Genomic DNA, 20,370 nt, shown 5'->3' with positions numbered 1-20,370 from the left:
CTTTTGAGAAATCTGAGAAATCTGAGATACTGGTGATAGTTTGAGATCTGGTACAGTGGTGTATGTATAGTAGGACCTTTCACAGCAACTGAATGGTTGAAATACAGAGGTTCTCTGATTTGTGCTACTGTCATCAGACTGTGAATTTTGATCAGATTTTTTACTTGTTGACAGGATCCATCTGCTTCTGTGGAGAACAGGAGAGAAGTGGTACTGAGATGCCTGATTGAGTACATGGGGGAGAGACCGGAAGACCTCATCAGTGTCCACCATGTATGTATTGGGCTTAAAGCTACTTGTCTAATTTCTGTCTGTATGTATTAATGATGATATGATATGGAGTAATTACATTTGCTCTTGAAAGATATTTAAAACAGTAATGTGATGACCAATTAGGTACAGGCAATTGACGATTGCTTGATTGAAATGTGCTGTATCCTTTGAACCAGAAAAGACAACACTCATGCTACAGTAGATCGTGACAGTATAGTACCCACTCTCTATGGCATTGTCATGGTAGACTTCACTCTGGTCACATGCTCTAGTCACAGTATATATCTTGTATCCTCCACCTTTAGCAACAAAAGTAAAATTTTTACTTTGTGACTTATCTGTCTTCTACCTGTCTACTATATTCATCTCATTTCCTGTTTGTCTGACCAAACTCTTGATTCTTTTTTTGTCTCCACCAATAGAGGCATGATAAACCAGAGGTACACGCTGAGCTTGGCAGTTACTCACTGAAAATATTAGGGATGTCCCGATCCGATCCACGACATCGGTATCATGCAGATACTGGCCCAGAACACTAGATCGGAGATCGGAGAGGAGAAAAAAATATGATCCGATACCTATGTCCGAAACCTATACAACACAAACCATCGCCTTAATGCTTGAACATTAGCATTTCCCTTGCTGCGACATCCAGTTCAGCACACAGCCTGTCACGTGATAACATTAGTAGCCAATTATATATATATCGCATGAGTATGAGAGTTAAGCCGCCTTTCCACTGTCTCCGACAAACAACAAGCGACAGACCAGAAGTCATTCATTTCTAATGGAATGTAGTGCGGGAGCTGTGTGGAGTTCGATCATATGCATATGCGGAAATTTCAGATCCGATTTGAGCTTCAGATGCGTTCAAATATTTGAGGGAGAAATGCATCAATCGTGTCCGAATGTCGTGTGCAGTGGAAAGGTGGCTTCAAAGTACACTTGCGGTCTGGTCTGCCCTCGGTCTGTGGTTTCACTAGTTCACGCTTACATATAATTAGCTGAGGTATGGTATGAGTATTTGGCGTGCTGTCCGGGGAAGGGCTCCGAGCTCGGGAATGGCCCGAACCTAGAGTACCCCCCCCTTCCCCGTCTATTTATAAAGTGAACTCAAAGTGAGGAGATGGGGTGGAGGAGGGATGCTGATAAACCGTCAATGGATAGAAGGAAGTCAGCGATATTTATACTATGGGATTGATTACTTGATTATGGTCCACCTGTGTTGATTAGGCTAAGTATCTGACGCGCTCCTCCCGAATCTTATTAATAAAATTTCATTTTGAAATTTGATGAAAAGGGTGAGCCCTACCGGCCGATGAAGAGGAGCAGCGTGGTTGTGGTGCCCGACCGGGAGGACCCGAGTTGCCTCGACCGGAATAGGTCACGGTGTCGGCGTACAGGCCCTACTGGCTGATAGCCCCTGCTATTCAGTGGGCGAAGGGCCTAAAGCTGACCGAGAGGGCCCATGAAGCCTCCGACAGGAGATTGAGACTCAGAATGACGGACGTCTGGGTCCTCTCGGTTTGGCAGACGTCTGGGTCCTCTTGGTTTGGCAGATAAAAAGCTTTGGGCTGGCCGACAAGGAGGACTCTGGCGACATCCGAAGGGAGATCCCGACTCACGGCATCGGATGGATGAGACTCACTTGCGGCCGGCAAGCATAGGCCCGACCGGGAGAACTCTCGCCAGACGTCTGAAGGGAGCACACGCATCAGACGGGTAAGCCTCGCCGGACGGGGAGAGTGGAAAGGAAAACCCGACTGGGAGGACTCTCGCGGCATCCGATGGGGCATTAAACTCAGAACATCGAACGGGTAAGCCTCGCCAGGTGGGGTTAAAAGATGTGAGGGTAGCTGAGAGTTGTTGGGTTTTTTTTTTTTTTTTTTTGCAGGATTTGGCGAGAGGACGAGACTCGTAGCGCCGGACGGTTAAGCCTCGCCTACCGTCAAATGGAAAGGTAGGTTGCATGGTCGAGAGACTGTTACCGACGTCCGAAGGGGGAACACGCATCGAACGGGTAAGCCTCGCCGACCGTAGAGTGGAAACGTAAAGGAAGTCTGTCCAGGAGGCTCTCGCCAGCGTCCGAAGGGAGCACGCGCATCGAACGGGTAAGCCTCGCTGACCATAGAAAAGGAAGAGGTAAGGTTGTCTAACCGGGAGGCTCTCGCCGGCGTCCGAAGGGAGCACACGCATCGAACGGGTAAGCCTCTCCGGATGTGGGACAGAAAAGGTAATGATAGGTGGCCAGGAGGCTCTTGCCAGCATCCAACGGGGACTTCCTATTCCCCAAAAACAACTGGGTGAGCCTCGCAGGCCGTAGGATGGAAAAGGTAAGTTTGTGTGGTCGTTAGGCTGTCGTCTGCGTCTTATGGGAGTTTGCTACTCACGGCAAGAGACGGGTAAGCCTTGACGACCGTAGGAAGGAGGGAGGGTTTATTTGTGTATTTGGTACCTGCGGCATCGAACGGCTTGCTTGTAGGTTTTGTAACCTAAACCACATGGAATGGTCGTGGTTGGCTGGCCAGGAGGCTCTCGCCAGCGTCCGATGGGAGCACTCGCATCAAACGGGTGAGCCTCGCTGGCCAAGGATGGAAAAGGTTGTCCAGCCGGGAGGCTCTTACCTTCGGCCGACAGGAGCTCAGCTCCCGGAATCGAACGGTTAAGCCTCGCTGGCCAAAGGGCGGAAAAGGTTGTCCAGCCGGGAGGCTCTTACCTTTGGCCGACAGGAGCTTAGCTCCCGGAATCGAACGGTTAAGCCTCGCTGGCCAAAGGACGGAAAAGGTAAGGTTGTCTAGCTGGGAAGCTCTCACCTACGTCCAATGGGAGCCTTGACTCCATGCATTGGATGGGTAAACCTCTCCGTACGTAAGACAGAATGGCAAAAGGGTAGCCAGGGGCTTTCACTTACGTCAATTGGGAGTGTGAGCTCCTGGCAACGAACGGGTAAGCCTTGCTGGCCGCAGAATGGAAAAGGTGAGGTTGTCTGGCCGGGAGGCTCTCGTCAGCATCCGATGGGAGCTTGAGCTCCTGGCATCGAAGAGAGAAGCCTTGCCGGCCATAGGATAGAAAAAGGTATTGTTATCTGGCCGGGAGGCTATGGCCGGCATCCAGTGGTCGGATGGAAAGTCCAAGATTGCTTAAGCGGGAAAGCATCTGACAGGAGTTTAATACTCACGATGTCATACGAGTAAGCTTTGCTGATAGTTGAACGGAGAAGGCAAAGGTTGGCTCAACCAGGAGCACTCTTTCAGCCCCTGACAGTGAGTTTGATACTAAGGAGGATTTGGTTGTCTACGAGGGTAGACGCTGTGAGGCTTACTTAAATAATTGTTTAACAAATCCAATAAGCTGCTTCCGATAATGAGTAATCTTGGTACAGTCATTGTATTCAAAATTAAGCGTGCAAAAATAAATTGGATTTCCTGTGCCAGTGTACCCCAAATAGGTGCCATGTTTTAGTGATGTGGTCGTTGTCGAATTGTCATATTGTCAGCACATGAGATCGATGGTACATATCGACGATGTAATCGTGCATGGGTGGAGTAAGAGAAAGATTCTTTATACTTGTCTGAGCTTACTATTTGCCATTTTAACCATGCAGGTGCAAGAAAAAGCCTATGGAATCACCAATAATCTAAAAAAATATATTTTTCGGACCTACTGATAAACTGGCATTAAATATAAAAATCTATATTTAAAACTGCTAGTTCATGTAGTCGGCACTACTGTCATCTCGCTTGTCCTGTGAATTTGTATTTATTTTTTTTTTTTTTTAAATATAGTAGATTCCATTTAAAGTCCAACGATTTAACCCTAATATGGACGTAAACAAATGCCATAAATATAAGGTATTTAAAAACCGGTAAGTTCATATATTTGGAGTGAGTTCGGTTGAAATGATACCTTGGTCATACGCGCTCCGGACCACATGCCTCATGATGGAACCGACGCGCCGCCCCTGAGACCAGAATGAGATGCATTCTAATGTAACTGTGGCATTAAACTCCGTTAGTGAGAGCTCCTTTAAAATATGGCACGTATCGGATTTACCTGTTAAAGTCAAAGTCAAAGTCATCTTTATTTATATAGTGCTTTAAACAAAATACATTGCGTCAAAGCAACTGAACAACATTCATTGGGAAAACAGTGTCAATAATGCAAAAGTGACAGTTAAAGGCAGTTCATCATTGAATTCAGTTATGTCATCTCTGTTCAATTAAATAGTGTCTGTGCATTTATTTGCAATCAAGTCAACGATATTGCTGTAGATGAAGTGTCCCCAACTAAGCAAGCCAGAGGCGACAGCGGCAAGGAACCGAAACTCCATCGGTGACAGAATGGAGAAAAAAACCTTGGGAGAAACCAGGCTCAGTTGGGGGGCCAGTTCTCCTCTGACCAGACGAAACCAGTAGTTCAATTCCAGGCTGCAGCAAAGTCAGATTGTGCAGAAGAATCATCTGTTTCCTGTGGTCTTGTCCTGGTGCTCCTCTGAGACAAGGTCTTTACAGGGGATCTGTATCTGGGGCTCTAGTTGTCCTGGTCTCCGCTGTCTTTCAGGGATGTAGAGGTCTTTTCTAGGTGCTGATCCAGCATCTGGTCTGGATACGTACTGGATCCGGGTGACTGCAGTGACACTCTGATCTGGACACAGACTGGATCTGGTGGCCACGGTGACCTCGGAACAAGAGAGAAACAAACAAATATTAGCGTAGATGCCATTCTTCTAATGATGTAGCAAGTACATAGGGTGTTATGGGAAGTGTTTCCGGTTCCGGTTTACCTAATTAATGCAGCCTAAAAATCCTTTAACGGATTTGGATTATAAAAGCATATTAGTATGTTATGTGTATGCCAGGTTAAAGAGATGGGTCTTTAATCTAGATTTAAGCTGCAAGAGTGTGTTTGCCTCCCGAACAATGTTAGGTAGGTTATTCCAGAGTTTAGGCGCCAAATAGGAAAAGGATCTGCCGCCCGCAGTTGATTTTGATATTCTAGGTATCATCAAATTGCCTGAGTTTTGAGAACGTAGCGGACGTAGAGGATTATAATGTAAAAGGAGCTCATTCAAATACTGAGGTGCTAAACCATTCAGGGCTTTATAAGTAATTAGCAATATTTTAAAATCTATACGATGCTTGATAGGGAGCCAGTGCAGTGTTGACAGGACCGGGCTAATATGGTCATACTTCCTGGTTCTAGTAAGAACTCTTGCTGCTGCATTTTGGACTAGCTGTAGTTTGTTTACTAAGCGTGCAGAACAACCACCCAATAAAGCATTACAATAATCTAACCTTGAGGTCATAAAAGCATGGATTAACATTTCTGCATTTGACATAGAGAATAGGCCGTAATTTAGATATATTTTTGAGATGGAAAAATGCAGTTGAGTTTTACAAATGCTAGAAACGTGGCTTTCTAAGGAAAGATTGCGATCAAATAGCACACCTAGGTTCCTAACTGATGACGAAGAATTGACAGAGCAACCATCAAGTCTTAGACAGTGTTCTAGGTTATTACAAGCGGAGTTTTTAGATCCTATAATTAACACCTCTGTTTTTTCAGAATTTAGCAGTAAGAAATTACTTGTCATCCAGTTTTTTATATCGACTATGCAATCCATTAGTTTTTCAAATTGGTGTGTTTCACCGGGCTGCAAAGAAATATAGAGTTGAGTATCATCAGCATAACAGTGAAAGCTAACACCATGTTTCCTGATGATATCTCCCAAGGGTAACATATAAAGCGTGAAGAGTAGCGGCCCTAGTACTGAGCCTTGAGGTACTCCATACTGCACTTGTGATCGATAGGATACATCTTCATTCACTGCTACGAACTGATGACGGTCATATAAGTAAGATTTAAACCATGCTAATGCACTTCCACTGATGCCAACAAAGTGTTCAAGTCTATGCAAAAGAATGTTGTGGTCAATTGTGTCAAACGCAGCACTAAGATCCAATAAAACTAATAGAGAGATACACCCACGATCAGATGATAAGAGCAGATCATTTGTAACTCTAAGGAGAGCAGTCTCAGTTCTATGATAAAGTCCCTAAATCCTGACTGGAAATCCTCACATATACCATTTTTCTCTAAGAAGGAATATAATTGTGAGGATACCACCTTTTCTAGTATCTTGGACAGAAAAGGGAGATTCGAGGTCTATAATTAACTAGTTCTTTGGGGTCAAGCTGTGGTTTTTTGATGAGAGGCTTAATAACAGCCAGTTTGAAGGTTTTGGGGACATATCCTAATGACAATGAGGAATTAATAATAGTCAGAAGAGGATCTATGACTTCTGGAAGCACCTCTTTTAGGAGCTTAGATGGTATAGGGTCTAACATACATGTTGTTGGTTTAGATGATTTAACAAGTTTATACAATTCTTCCTCTCCTATAGTAGAGAATGAGTAGAACTGTTCCTCAGGGGGTCTATAGTGCACTGTCTGATGTGATACTGTATCTGACAGCTGAATGGTTGCAATTTTATCTCTAATAGTATCGATTTTAGAAGTAAAGTAGTTAATAAAATCATTACTGCTGTGATGTTGGGAAATGTCAACACTTGTTGAGGCTTTATTTTTTGTTAATTTAGCCACTGTATTAAATAAATACCTGGGGTTATGTTTGTTTTCTTTTAAAAGAGAAGAAAAGTAATCGGATCTAGCAGTTTTTAATGCTTTTCTGTAGGATATGTTACTTTCCCGCCAAGCAATACGAAATACCTCTAGTTTTGTTTTCCTCCAGCTGCGCTCCATTTTTCGGGCTGCTCTCTGTAGGGTGCGAGTATGCTCATTATACCATGGTGTCAAACTTTTTTCCTTAACTTTCCTTAAGCGTAAAGGAGCAACTTTATTTAAAGTGCTAGAAAAGAGAGAGTCCATAGTTTCTGTTACATCATCAAGTTCTGAGGTTTTGGATATGCTAAGGAATTTGGTTACATCAGGAAGATAACTTAAAAAGCAGTCTTTTGTGTTAGAAGTGATGGTTCTTCCATACTTGTAACAAGAAGTAGGATTTGCAATTTTGGCTATATGAAGTTTGCACAGAAATAAAAAATGATCTGAGATATCATCACTTGGCTGAATAATTTCAACACCATCAACATCAATTCCATGTGACAGTATTAAATCTAGAGTATGATTTTGACAATGAGTAGGTCCTGAAACGTGTTGTCTAACACCAATAGAGTTCAGAATGTCTATAAATGCTGACCCTAATGCATCTTTTTCATTATCAACATGGATATTAAAATCACCAACTATTAAGACTTTATCTGCAGCCAGAACTAACTCGGATGTAAAATCACCAAACTCTTTAATAAAGTCTGTATGGTGCCCTGGTGGCCTGTATACAGTAGCCAGTACAAACATAACAGGGGATTTATCATTAACATTTGTTTCTCTGGATAATGTTATATGAAGCACCATTACTTCAAACGAGTTGTACTTGAAGCCTGCCCTCTGAGAGATCCTGAAAACGTTGTTATAAATTGAAGCAACACCTCCACCTTTGCCTTTTAGACGCGGCTCATGTTTATAACAGTAATCTTGGGGGGTGGACTCATTTAAAATAATGTAATCATCAGGTTTTAGCCAGGTTTCTGTCAAACAGAGTACATCTATATTATGATCAGTGATTATATTATTTACAAAAAGTGTTTTCGTAGAAAGGGATCTGATTTTCAATAAGCCAAGCGTTATCATTTGTTTTTCCATATTGCTTCTGTTTTTTATTTGTTGAACCTCAATTAAATTGTTAATCTTAACTTGGTTTGGACGTTTTTTGTTTTTTTTCTAGTTCGGGGAACAGACACAGTCTCTATAGTGTGATATCTAGGTGAAAGATTCTCTATGTGCTGAGAATTAACTGACCTCTGTGACGGGAGGCAGCTAGCAGACGATCGGTTTAGCCAGTCTGTCTGCTTCCTGACCTGGGCCCCAGTTAGTCAAGTATAAACACTAAGACTATTTGCCATATTTCTAGAGAGAAGAGTGGCGCCACCCCAGGAGGGATGAAGACCATCTCTTTTAAACAGGTCAGGTCTGCCCCAAAAGCTCGTCCAATTGTCTATGAAACCTATGTTATTCTGTGGGCACCACTTAGACATCCAGCCATTCAGTGATGACAATCTGCTATGCATCTCATCACCACGGTAAGCAGGGAGGGGACCAGAGCATATTACAGTGTCTGACATTGTGCTTGCAAGTTCACACACCTCTTTAATGTTATTTTTAGTGATCTCCAACTGGCGAAGTCGAACATCATTAGCGCTGGCATGAATAACAATCTTACTGTATTTACGTTTAGCATTAGCCAGCACTTTTAAATTTGTCAAGATGTCAGGCGCTCTGGCTCCCGGTAAACATTTGACTATAGTGGCTGGTGTCTCTATATTCACGTTCCGTACAATAGAATCACCAATAACTAGAGCACTTTCATCAGGTTTCTCAGTGGGTGCATCACTGAGTGGGGAGAACCTGTTTAATATTTTGATCGGAACAGAAGAGCGGTGTTTTGACCCACGACTACGCTGCCTCACCGTCACCCAGTTGCCCTGCTGCAGGGGCTCTGTTTCCGGAACCGAACTATGTACAGGAATCCCTGAGCTAGATGCATCCAAAGCCATATCTAGAGCCCTAACATTCTTACTGTTCTCAATTAAAGTTTGGATGCGTGTCTCTAATTCTGAAATCTCCTCTGTCAGCCTAACTATTTCCCTGCATTTATCACATGTGAATCCCTCATCAGCGACAGAGATAGATAAACTGTACATGTGGCAAGAGGTGCAAGAAACAATGACAGGAGAAGCCATTACTCACCTTGCTTGATGAAAATTCTTACTGCGGTTGTTTGATGAACTTGTGAAAAACAGTCGCTTCCGGTCGACTGTTTGTTTATTTTTGTTCAGCTCGAGCTCGCGCTGCTGTGTTTTCTTCCTGCACTTCCTCCAGACTTTATATCAACATCCGGCCCGGTGACGTGCGCGAAGACGCCGTGCGTGCTGGTCGATCACCTGACAGCAATAACATGAAAGTACGATGGAATACCTTATATCTGCAAACGATGCATGTCTATTTGTGGATGGAGACTTCTTTGCCACCTGCAGGCTCACGTCATCCTTTGAGAGCACGGGCGAGCGTGAAGTGCAGTGCTGAGATGGGATAACGGAGCGGTTTGATAGCCGAATTATGGTAGGCCGCCTAATAATTATAATAAAAAACGTTGATTGGAGAATGGGCCTTATATCGTCTTGGCTATTGTCGATACATGATGCTGTCACCGCAACCTAGGATTCATGGCATACCTATAAGCGGAAATGTTTTTTTTTTTTTTTTTTTCGTGTGAACAGACACTGCTGTGGCAGTGGGGAGATACGGGAAAGGCTCCTGCAGGAGCAGACACTGCTGTGGCAGTGAGGAGGTATAGAAAAGGCTCCTGCGGGAGCAGACACTGCTGCGGCAGTGGGGAGGTATAGGAAAGGCTCCTGCAGGAGCAGACACTGCTGCGGCAGTGAGGAGGTATAGGAAAGGCTCCTGCAGGAGCAGACACTGCTGCGGCAGTGGGGAGATACGGGAAAGGCTCCTGCGGGAGCAGACACTGCTGCAGCAGTGGGGAGATACGGGAAAGGCTCCTGCGGGAGCAGACACTGCTGCAGTAGTGAGGAGGTTCATGAAAGGCTCCTGCGGGAGCAGGCACTACTGCAGCAGTGGGGAGGTACAGGAAAGGCTCCTGCGGGAGCAGACACTGCTGCGGCAGTGAGGAGGTATAGGAAAGGCTCCTGCGGGAGCAGACACTGCTGCGGCAGTGGGGAGATACGGGAAAGGCTCCTGCGGGAGCAGACACTGCTGCGGCAGTGATGAGGTACAGGGAAGGCTCCTGCGGGAGCAGTAACTGCTGTGGCAGTGAGGAGGTATAGGAAAGGCTCCTGCGGGAGCAGACACTGCTGCGGCAGTGAGGAGGTACGTGCAAGGCTACTTGCTTCGGCTGCTGTAGATGTTGGCTGTGGGAAGAGTAAAAAAAGGGTTAGTAACATTTGATGGGGCAAGCTAAAAATGAATGGGTAGCCTACTGTGTCACCAGCTCAGCAATTGGTTGCCTGATTTGACAATTCCTCAAGCCTTGTCCACATTATCAGGATCCTGTTGGAAAAGCATCTTTCCTCTCGTTTGGCCTCCGGGCTCTTTAGACGGTCTCCCGAGCGGATACGTTTGGAACGCTGTTTTCACGTTGTAGTATGGACTGTGGAAACAGAGGCTTTTGGAAACGATGAAGCATGTTTAGTCTTGTAAGACGTTGTACCGAAAGACATGATTCCAGCAGTAACGTTAACCACTTACCATTCACCCCCCATTTTTGGCATGGAGACAGAAATTACATACCCAAAATAAAGATGTTTCTGCTCATGATGCTTTCTGACTAGATCCATGATCAACATTTGTCCACGAGCTAACACTTCGACGTTTACCGTTCAGGAATAGGAATCGTTTTCCTGACATAATTACTAAATAACTGTCACTGAAATTATGTTTTATCGAAATATTGGTCAATTGGCTTTCAATTGATGCAGGGTTTATCCAGATCAAGTAAGAGAGTGATGTTTAACGTGCTGTGAAAATGAACGATAATAAACTGGGGCCGTTGGCGATGCTTGCCAGCAAATGGGTTAATGGCAGTTATGTGCTATTCGCTTCCAAGTGGTTTCTAAAGATGTTTACTTGCCAGTTTTTTCGTATTACGGTCCTTAAAGTCCCCGTGAAACGTAAGTTGCAAACGACTTTTCTCCAGTGTTGTGACGTATTTCCGAGAGAAACGGAATAATAAATGAGGAAAGTAGTGGGCGTGGCTTATTTTCCAACTAGCACCTGATTTGATCTAGATAAGTAGGTGTTTCATTCAAAAAATGGAGGCAGATCTAAATGCAAGTTTACAATCGGTTGTTGAGGATTACTCGCCACCTGAATCACCGCAATTTAGTTTTCAGCAGGAAAAGGAGGAAGATGAGAACAGGAACACACGGGGGATCATTTACAAAAATGCACCTCCTTGCCATCTCTCCTTTCACACGCTGTCAATGCTCGCTATACACAGTGGATTGGCTCGCATGGATGAATTGTTCAGTACAAAACGATCAATTTAGACAAACAAAGTAAATATAGTCAATTTTGATTTCATGTGGACTTTAAAAGGCGACAGTTATTTTACTCACACTTGCTATCCTGCGTTGAAACACTATGGCGGATGAGTTTTAGATGAATTTTGAGTGATCACACCGGTGAATGGTGAAATAGGTCCCTAAATGATTTGGTCCTACCAGAAAACTTGCATAGAAATTAACATTTTAAATTAAATTAAGCATTTAGCAGAGACTCTTTTAGAGTTTTTTTTTCAGAGACTTACGAGCCTTTTTTTTCCTTCATGGAACTTATGTCTGTATCATTACCATGAGGTTTAAACGTGCGCGGAAAGGCGAATGTAATGCCTTTGTTTCGTGGTTAAAAGTGGCATCATCATCCGACGGAACGTTTGTATCTGTAGTCCAAATCTATGCGCAGATACCCAAACCGTCAAACCTACGTCTTCAGGGAAGATCCTGCATTTTCAGAGGGGAGGTGCATTTTCAGTTTTTGATTAAAGATTACGAAGCCAAAAAATTTTTGTGTGTGGATTGACTTGCATGGATGAATTGTTCACCACTAAACGATCAATTTAGGCAAACAAAGTGAATATGGTCAATATTGATTTCAGTTGGACTTTAAGGAAAAAGATAAGAATATTATTAAGAAGAATCTTTGGGAATACAAAATACCTTTTTTCTTGAGTTAGAAAATAAGAAGAAAAGGGCAGTTAAGTAGAAATTTCTTCTCAAGAATGTTTCATGAATCCAGCCCCTTATTGCTATGCTTTGCCTGTTCGACTACACAGTTCATATATAGAGTGCCCTCTAGTGGCTGGAGCCAAAAAAAGTTAATATATACTAATAAATAAAACACAAAAGAATTTAATTAACAATCATGTATTATGAAAACATTTAATTAACATACATATATTATGAAAGCATTTAATTAATGTACATGTATTATGATTTTATAGCTACAATAGAATATTTTCTTTTTTTAGAGCTCTTCGCATGCATTGTATGGAGAGAAAATAAAACAGTTCAGAGATCCTTCACAATATTGTGTTCCACATGGAAAACATTAAAATAAGGTTTGGAATGAAATGAGGTTGAGTAAATGAACACAGATTTTTCATTTCTGATTACATATTTATGTAATACACAATGGTTAAATTATGTTTATACTATGAGGCTGATAAATGTTTCAATCTGATTGGTTTATTAATTTTCTAAGGTTGATGAATTCCTACAGCTCAGACAACAAGATTTTTAAAATCCTAACCCATCATGAAATCTGGTTACATCATGCACGTAAGAAGAATCTTAACAGATTGTCTTCTTGTAAAACTAAAACATGCGCACACTACAAAATTTGAAAATCATGGTGAATCACACACGTGCCAGAAGAACCACATCATATGATCTCATGTAGAAGCAGATTGTTATATTCTTTCAATTTAATATTTGTTAACAGCAAACATTAATCTCAAAGACAAAAATGTTTAGTACTACTTAGCAACATAGTCATCAGTGGATTCAATAATTTTCCTCCACAAAAACATGTAGGTTTAGCCAAATCTATGTGAGTAAAGGTTTTTCAAATGATAACTAACTACTCATTGAGTCTTAAATGCATAATGTGGATGGAGCATATACGCTAATGTTGGCATTATTCTTTTATTCAATGTCAGATGCTTGTGGCTAAGCAAATCCAGCGGAGCCTTTATCTTAATTCGTTATTGCCAAATACCCATCTTAATTTAAAATTTTGCTTCATTTAATTTGTTAAAAAAGACTCGTTTTTATTGGTTTTTATTGGCTTTTAAACTTCTAAAAGCCATCTTGGTCAAAAATGAGGTAACAAACGATACTGAGTGAATGCTCTCAACACATAGTATATGTTAATCAAGTACTTGCACTTCAAATATGCTAAATCCCAGCCTAAACCCATTCAGATGTACCAGTACTTACATAGAAACCTATACATACTACCCATGAAAAACAATGCTAATTTTAAAGAAAAACTTAAGACGTATTTAGAAGCATTTGCACCTGAACTCTTCATATATATTTATCCAAACTCTCAATAGCTTGCTCCTTTGAGTACTGACTCCATCCATATGAAATCTCATCCCATCTATTGAATGTTTTCCCAAAGTACTTTTTCAGATCTTTCTGAAATCTAAATACAAACCATTTCCAGTACGGCAGCTCTGAGAAGTCAGGAGTGATGCTCCATTCTGCATAAACATTTCCTGCTTTTCTGTATTCATTGCATGGAAACCACTGACCTTTATAGAACATTTTCTTTGTTCTCACTAAGGTTGTGCAGAAATCTGACCCAAGACACTTTGTTTCATCATAAAAGATACCAGTGAGTCCATTCACTCGATGGAAAGGAACACTGTGATCTCCAGAGTGGTTTTCTATTGTGTTGGTGCAGGTGGCTGCACAAAATGGACACCGAACCCAGCAGCACTGACAGAGATGATCAATCAGAATCTCATCTGGTCTGTCCTTCTCTTCCAGATTTACAGGAAATGTCTCTGTGCTGAATTTAAGCTGTATTTCAGATGATACTGAACCAATTTCCACACTTATCACTTCTTCTAGGAGATTGAAATTATCAACACTGTCATGGCTCACGCCACTGAGGTCCTTTACAGAGAAAATCAGCAAATCTGAGAGTTGCAGTGTGAAATGATTCGGCCACTCCTGAACATCTCCGCTGGACATGTTGACGAGTGTAGTTGCTCTACGAGCTGCTTCCATTATCTTTTTTGTCAGGAGTTCAGTATTCTCCTCCATTTTGGGACGAATACTTTCTTCAAATTTATCAGTGATGTAATGATTGACTTCATCTCTGATGAAACTCTTGAAGTGGTCTCTTGGACTGTGAATGTATTTCATGTATTTGTCAAAATCCTCCTGTTCTGCCAGACTCTTGAGGATGTGTTTCTCTAATTTAGATCTGTTTCCATTTAATGATTCACAGTTTGTTTTAATTTCATTAATGAAATCTCTTGCAATGTTTTTGTAGACACTTTGTTGAATGGGCTCTTTCAGTTTCTGACAGATGATCTCCCCAAAAATTGCAGCTGATGTTGCACCATGGCAGTATTTCTGAAAAATACTATAGTACACTTCACGCTTCTTTTCAAAGTAGAAAACAGGATCATTGGCTTCCCTGAATCTTCTGTGTTGTTCAGTAATTACCTTGTTTTCTCTCTTACAGATGGAAATGAGCAAATCCATGTAAAATTCCTTTATGAGCACATAGTTCCTGGATCCTTGTTCATAATCTACTACTCTGGCTTTGATATAATCTGCAAGTTCTTGAATGTATGTTTTGTTGTAGCCCATCTTTGCAATGTTATATGACATGATAATTTTGTCTGCTTGTTGAGCAATGTCATTGACTAAGGCTCTAACCTGGGTTTCAACCTCAATGTTACCAAATGTCTGTTTAGCTGATCTAAAGGCATTTTTATCATGTCCTGTAATTCCACTGGATTTCTTGAATTGAACATAATCTGAAAAATTTGGCACAGAGAAAATATTCTTGCTGTCTCTCCAGGATTCTACAGGGCCGCTTTTATAGATGTCACTGAGGAGTTGTTTCATGTCTTTTAATACATTCATGTTTTTGATATGAGGAGTTTGAATAGTTTCTGTCTTAATCTTGTTAACACAATCTTTCCAAAAGGAATCAAACTCATTTTCCAGAATTGTTTCATCATTTGCTTTGTCTTTGAGTTTTATTGCAAGTTCTTTGCTCTTTTCCAAGAGAGTATTTTCATGTCGTGTCCTCTGAGCGTCAATATCTTTCTTTATATCTCTCTGCTTAAGAATATCATTTAACTTCTTCCTTGTTTCTCTCACAATGTTTTCCTGAAGCTCTTTGATTTTGATGTAAAATAATGCTTTCCACTGTTTAAGTATATCTCTATCTTTGTCTTGCTTAAAGAAATCTGACATAGATTTTTCTACTTCTCCACTTTTCACTTTTAGTTTTCTTTTAAGATCTCTTTCTGAAACCTCATCAATTGTTTCATTTTCTATGCTGTTGTAAAGTCTGTTCTCTATATCCAGCATAGTTCTGCGGAGACTCCAGGACCACTTGCTGTATTCTGTCTCCAGTTTTCGATATGTTGCAATCTCCAGAGAATTTCTGAAGCTGAACACAAATCGCTCATTCAGTAAAGCCTCCCAGAGATCTTTAATATGATCTTTTAGGCATGTTAGCTCTAAGCCACTTGACTTTGAAGCATGGCTAAAAAAAGTTGTCTTTAGCTCTTGGATGTTTTCACAATATGGTGGGTTTGGTGGTGCCATTGGTGGACTTCCCTCCCACAGCTGTGCAATATATTTCACATCTTTCTGTACATCAAAAGTAATGATGTCATTGAAACATTCAGCATCAAAGACTTCATCTTTAGCAGCAAGTTTTGTCATTTCATCCAGTGTCTCCTGCAGTCGTCTCCTTCCGTCCATGTTTTTCTCTCCAGCTGTGACTTCTGAAACGTTCTGATGAACAAACATGCAGCTGGGATTCAGTCTGACCTTCTTCATCCTCATGAAGGCCTGAACAACGATCTGAAGAATGTCCTGCAGCTCTGATGGGCTTTCTCCAAGAATGTTGATTAATGTTAGATTACCAAGACCAACAACAAATGTGGCCAATTCATTGTCCTGATTTCTTGTTGACCTTCCAGACAGTTCTGGAGCTCGAAGTCCCTCAGTATCAACAACCAGAATGAAGTCAAACTTCAGCTGTTCTTTCATCTCCTCTGAAACTCTGACCAGCTGCATGAAAGCTCCTCTGGTGCATCTGCCAGCACTGACAGCAAACTGGAGTCCAAACATAGCGTTCAGCATAGTGGATTTCCCAGAGCTCTGGATCCCTAAAACTGACAGCACAAACACTCTCTGGTCTCCCAGTTTCTGGAAGAGTTCATGTAGAACAGCAGTAACCCAATCTACAGGAACATGAGCAGCATCTCCATCCATCACCTCCAGTGGAAATCCAGAGATCATCATCTCTGCTGCAAGACTCGGGAGAGAAGAAAAATCACACGGCAGGCCTTCCTTGTTCTTATTCACTGATTTACATGATTCATAGATCTGACCGATCTCCCTCAGGATGTGCTCCAAGCCAAAAGTTGCAGCTTGAAGTGCTTTTGAAATATTTTCAAGTTCTGCATGTTCATTGGTCATCTGTTGTTCAGCTCTGACTTTTGACCATTTTTCATTGTACTTGTAATGTAGAGCAGAAAGGTCAGCTGAAGTGTATTCATCCAGGAGGATTGTGAGCCATTTAAGAAAAAATATCTTCTCATTTGGAGATTGTGAATTAATTTCTGTAATAAACAACTTCATGAAGTCACCAATGTCCAACACATGCTGCTGTTCACGAATTTTCTTCATGTTTTGTTTCTGTTTTATTTCCATGTCTGTTTCATTTCCCTGAGATCTATGTAGTTCTTTGTTCTTTTCACACCACTGATGCCACAGTTTCCCCTGGCAGGGCAGAAGTGATTCTTTGATTTCTGTCAGATCTTTTTTTTTCAGTAAACCCATCAACTGCTGGGCTGTTTCTTTTCCTCTTCTGCAGTCATTGTCATGTTCCTCATCTACTCTCATATTTTGATATGTTGATATATCTTCAAGTCTAAAAACAGAAGATGATTCTGATGATACAAACAAGAGACATTCATTTATAGCTTGTTCAAGTTCTTCAGATATATCTGACTGATTTCTGTCTTTTAATCCAATTTTGTATTTCCCGCTCCTCATATTAGTTACACTATATTTATCTTCAGTAAAAAGACAAATTAGTGGTTTTCTGTCCTTGTACAGGTTTTGCATCTGTGCTGCACTCTTATCATCCGGGTCAAGTCGTGGTAGAATAACAACATTGATTGAGGCCATTTCAGTGAGGATCTGCAGCTGTTTCTCGTTGTCTCCTGCATCACCATGAAGGTTACATAAAGCAATACATTGAGTGAATTTATCTGTGTCTTTCCCAGAGGGGCAGTACCAGGCAATCTCCACCACTCCATCCATCAGTAGTCTGGTTTTGCTGCTGCCAGAGCAGTTCCTGTGGAAGAACGTGTTGTGTTTCTCATTGATCAAACTGTTCATCAGCTGAGATTTGGATGAGGACACTGAGCCAAACCTAAAGAAAGACACCATTGGTGTTTCTGCTTTCCAGATAGGCTGGATTTTACTGATTTCATTGTTGATCTCTTTCATCTTCCAACTCTTGTTAATTTGTCTGAATGTCCAGAGAGGAAACTCAATCTCTTGTGTAAATGGATCAGGAACAAGCAGAGGCAGAGCGTATTGACACTGAGACAGTTTAGTCACCATCAGCTGCTTCAGGAAACTATCAGCACAATGAAACACAGCCATCTGAACATCCATTGGGTGAATAGCAACTTTTCTGCTTATCCCTTCAGTAAACAAAGACATTTCTTTGAAAATATCAGCATCATCTTCATCTTTAAATAAGTCTCTGTCTTTCTGTTGTCTTTCATGCAGTTTATTGTTTTCTTTAGTTTTAATGTATCTTGCTCTGTAGTTCATCATCAGTAGTTTTTGTAGGAAAGTCTGAATCAGGTTCTCTTCAGCACAAGACTCATGAGACTCTAATGAATGTGCAGTTAATTGTAGAACATCTGCAACTCTTAACTTACAGTGACATCTGTTATCAAGTTGGAGTCTTTGAAATAGATGGTCAACTTTTTCACTGATTCCCCTTTCTTTGCTTTGATCCAGTCTTGCACCATATTCTGAAAGTTGTTTTACTTTTGCCTGAGAAACAAATCAGCAAAATTAAATAAAGTATGCAGTGGATTCGAAAGTAATATAAGATATTCTCCAAGTTATTTCTATCATCCTTCTCCTATTGTATTTTTGCACTTCACTTAACACTTACCTCTAGTCTCTTTCTTGCCTTTATCGTTGGTGCATTTTCCATGCTGTCTTTCATTATTTTAGTTAGATCTTGTAATAGAAAAGGTTAGAGAATATCAAAATTGAGTTAAATTTGTGATACATTTTAAGAAAATCCTTGAATAAACTAAAATATAATATTTATTTTAAACTTTAGCAGGTGTGGTAGTCTGTTGTTGACAGTTTGTTCAATCATCTTAAATTTCTTTACCATTTACTAACTCTCAGGTTGTTCTAAATTTGTATAACTTTCTTCCTTCTTTTTATTTATTTTTTTATTGTTGTTGTTCTAGACCCCACTGACTTAAATGTATTTATTTGTGTTTCACAGAGGAAAGAACCATTTGGAAAGACATGAAGGTCACTAAACATCGACAGTGGTTTGTTGAAACTGAATGCAATTTGTTTCTGATGTATTGGTTGTTGTTTGTATGTAATTTAACAAAACCCATGTACTGTATACAAACATATTTGTGTCTATAATTGTATAATCCGAGGGTTATGAATGGAAATGGTAGAATAGGGTCATAGGCAAATAAATTTGTTGGAGAAATAATAAGTTAAATCTATATTTGTACTGTTGTAAACATTTCCTCTTTCACAACAATAAAACCAAATCTGTGTTCTTACCACTTTGATGTGTCCTGTTTTGCAGGTCTTCTCTCTCTCTTAATGCAGTGTTGTACATCTCACTGGTGTAGCACTGCTGTTTATTATCAGTAAACAGATGCTCAATCCTGTTCATCAGGTCTCTCATCTCTGACTGGTTGTTCATGTTTTTGTTGCAGGTGTGCAATCTTCCGCCACATTTCTCAGTCAGCCACTCCAGAGTAGAGTTTTTCTTCAGATCATCTATTATAGAGTCAGACTCTTCCTCGCTCTCATAGGTGAAGAGAATCATCACAAACTGAAGAACTTCATCACCAAACACTCTCTGAAGCCACTCAAGACCCATCTTATCAGAATCTGTTAACTGGCCCAGTCGCACAACAAAGATGAAGGCAATGATTTCATTTTCATTCACTAGTTGACCAGTGAGAGCATCTAGATTAAGTGCAGTCTCTTGTAAGCCAATCAGGTTGATCACTGAGACACGATGTCCTGATATCTTCATCTGCGAAGAAACAGTCCTGGAAACGGTAGCTACATTTTCTATATTTGGTAGTATTTCTCCAAGCAAAATATTGTCACACTGAAACTGGACTGCGGCAGAGTTTCCAAATAACACAATGGTCAAAGGGTGATCTAGAATAAACACAAAAGAACCATTCTCAGATTCATCAATACACTGCAACAAAAGTAGTCACATTCAGCAATGGGATAAATCAGATCTTTTTGTTTTCTTACTCATACTGTGATAGAATAGTGTCAGACAGGTCAGGTGCTCAACTCATCAGTTTTGGAGTTGCTCCTGTCTCCAACAGCCTGTTCATTATCTTGAAAAAGAAACTGTAAATAAAATATACTTATTATAGGCATACGGTTAAATCTACTTATCTAGACAGCTCAATTTACATTTAGCTTTACATTTAGTGATGTATGATTATCAAGTCATAATTCAATAGAGTTGAACTTTTCATGCTTATTGTCATACTGTGCTGCCTACAAACTCACAGAGACAAAGATAAATGTATATGAAAGCCTTTTAATCCAACACACGGGTAATCCAAATTCAGGGTAGCTTGAGCACAACACGGGTAACATTGATGATACTGGACAAAGACAATATATATAGAACTGTATTAATGTCACATTTTGTCTTGGTTCTCTCTGGACTCCATTCCCCATAAAACACTGCCTATGAACTCATTATTGCACCACATCGGTTTCCTATCAGTGACACTATAAAGGTTGTACTCATCCACACACACATAGCTGATTATTGTTTAGCCTGTGCCCTGTCCCCAGTCTCTATGTTTTCTTGCCTTGCCTTCTTGTTTGTTGACCTTTGACTGTTTGTCGGATTACTCTTTGTCTCACCCTGGATTGTAATTTTTTTTTTGCTGGTGTTTGACCAT

General features: G+C 40.9%; 1 protein-coding gene across 1 annotated transcript; it reads right to left on the bottom strand.

The window, feature by feature from the left end:
• Positions 1–13,456: 13,456 nt before the first annotated feature.
• On the bottom strand, positions 13,457–19,703 carry LOC132160227 (interferon-induced very large GTPase 1-like). The gene is made up of 3 exons (XM_059569963.1): positions 19,700–19,703; positions 18,955–19,597; positions 13,457–18,176 (listed from the first exon to the last, which is right to left on the bottom strand). The coding sequence occupies exons 1-3, from the start codon at positions 19,701–19,703 to the stop codon at positions 13,457–13,459; spliced, it is 5,367 nt and encodes a 1,788-aa protein (XP_059425946.1).
• Between the last annotated feature and the right edge of the window lie 667 nt (positions 19,704–20,370).

The sequence above is a fragment of the Carassius carassius genome, chromosome 16, assembly GCF_963082965.1.
Source record: "Carassius carassius chromosome 16, fCarCar2.1, whole genome shotgun sequence".
NCBI classification, from domain to species: Eukaryota; Metazoa; Chordata; class Actinopteri; order Cypriniformes; family Cyprinidae; genus Carassius; species Carassius carassius.
The sequence above is the reverse complement of the archived record's forward strand: the minus strand, read 5'-3'. Positions and strand labels throughout refer to the sequence as shown.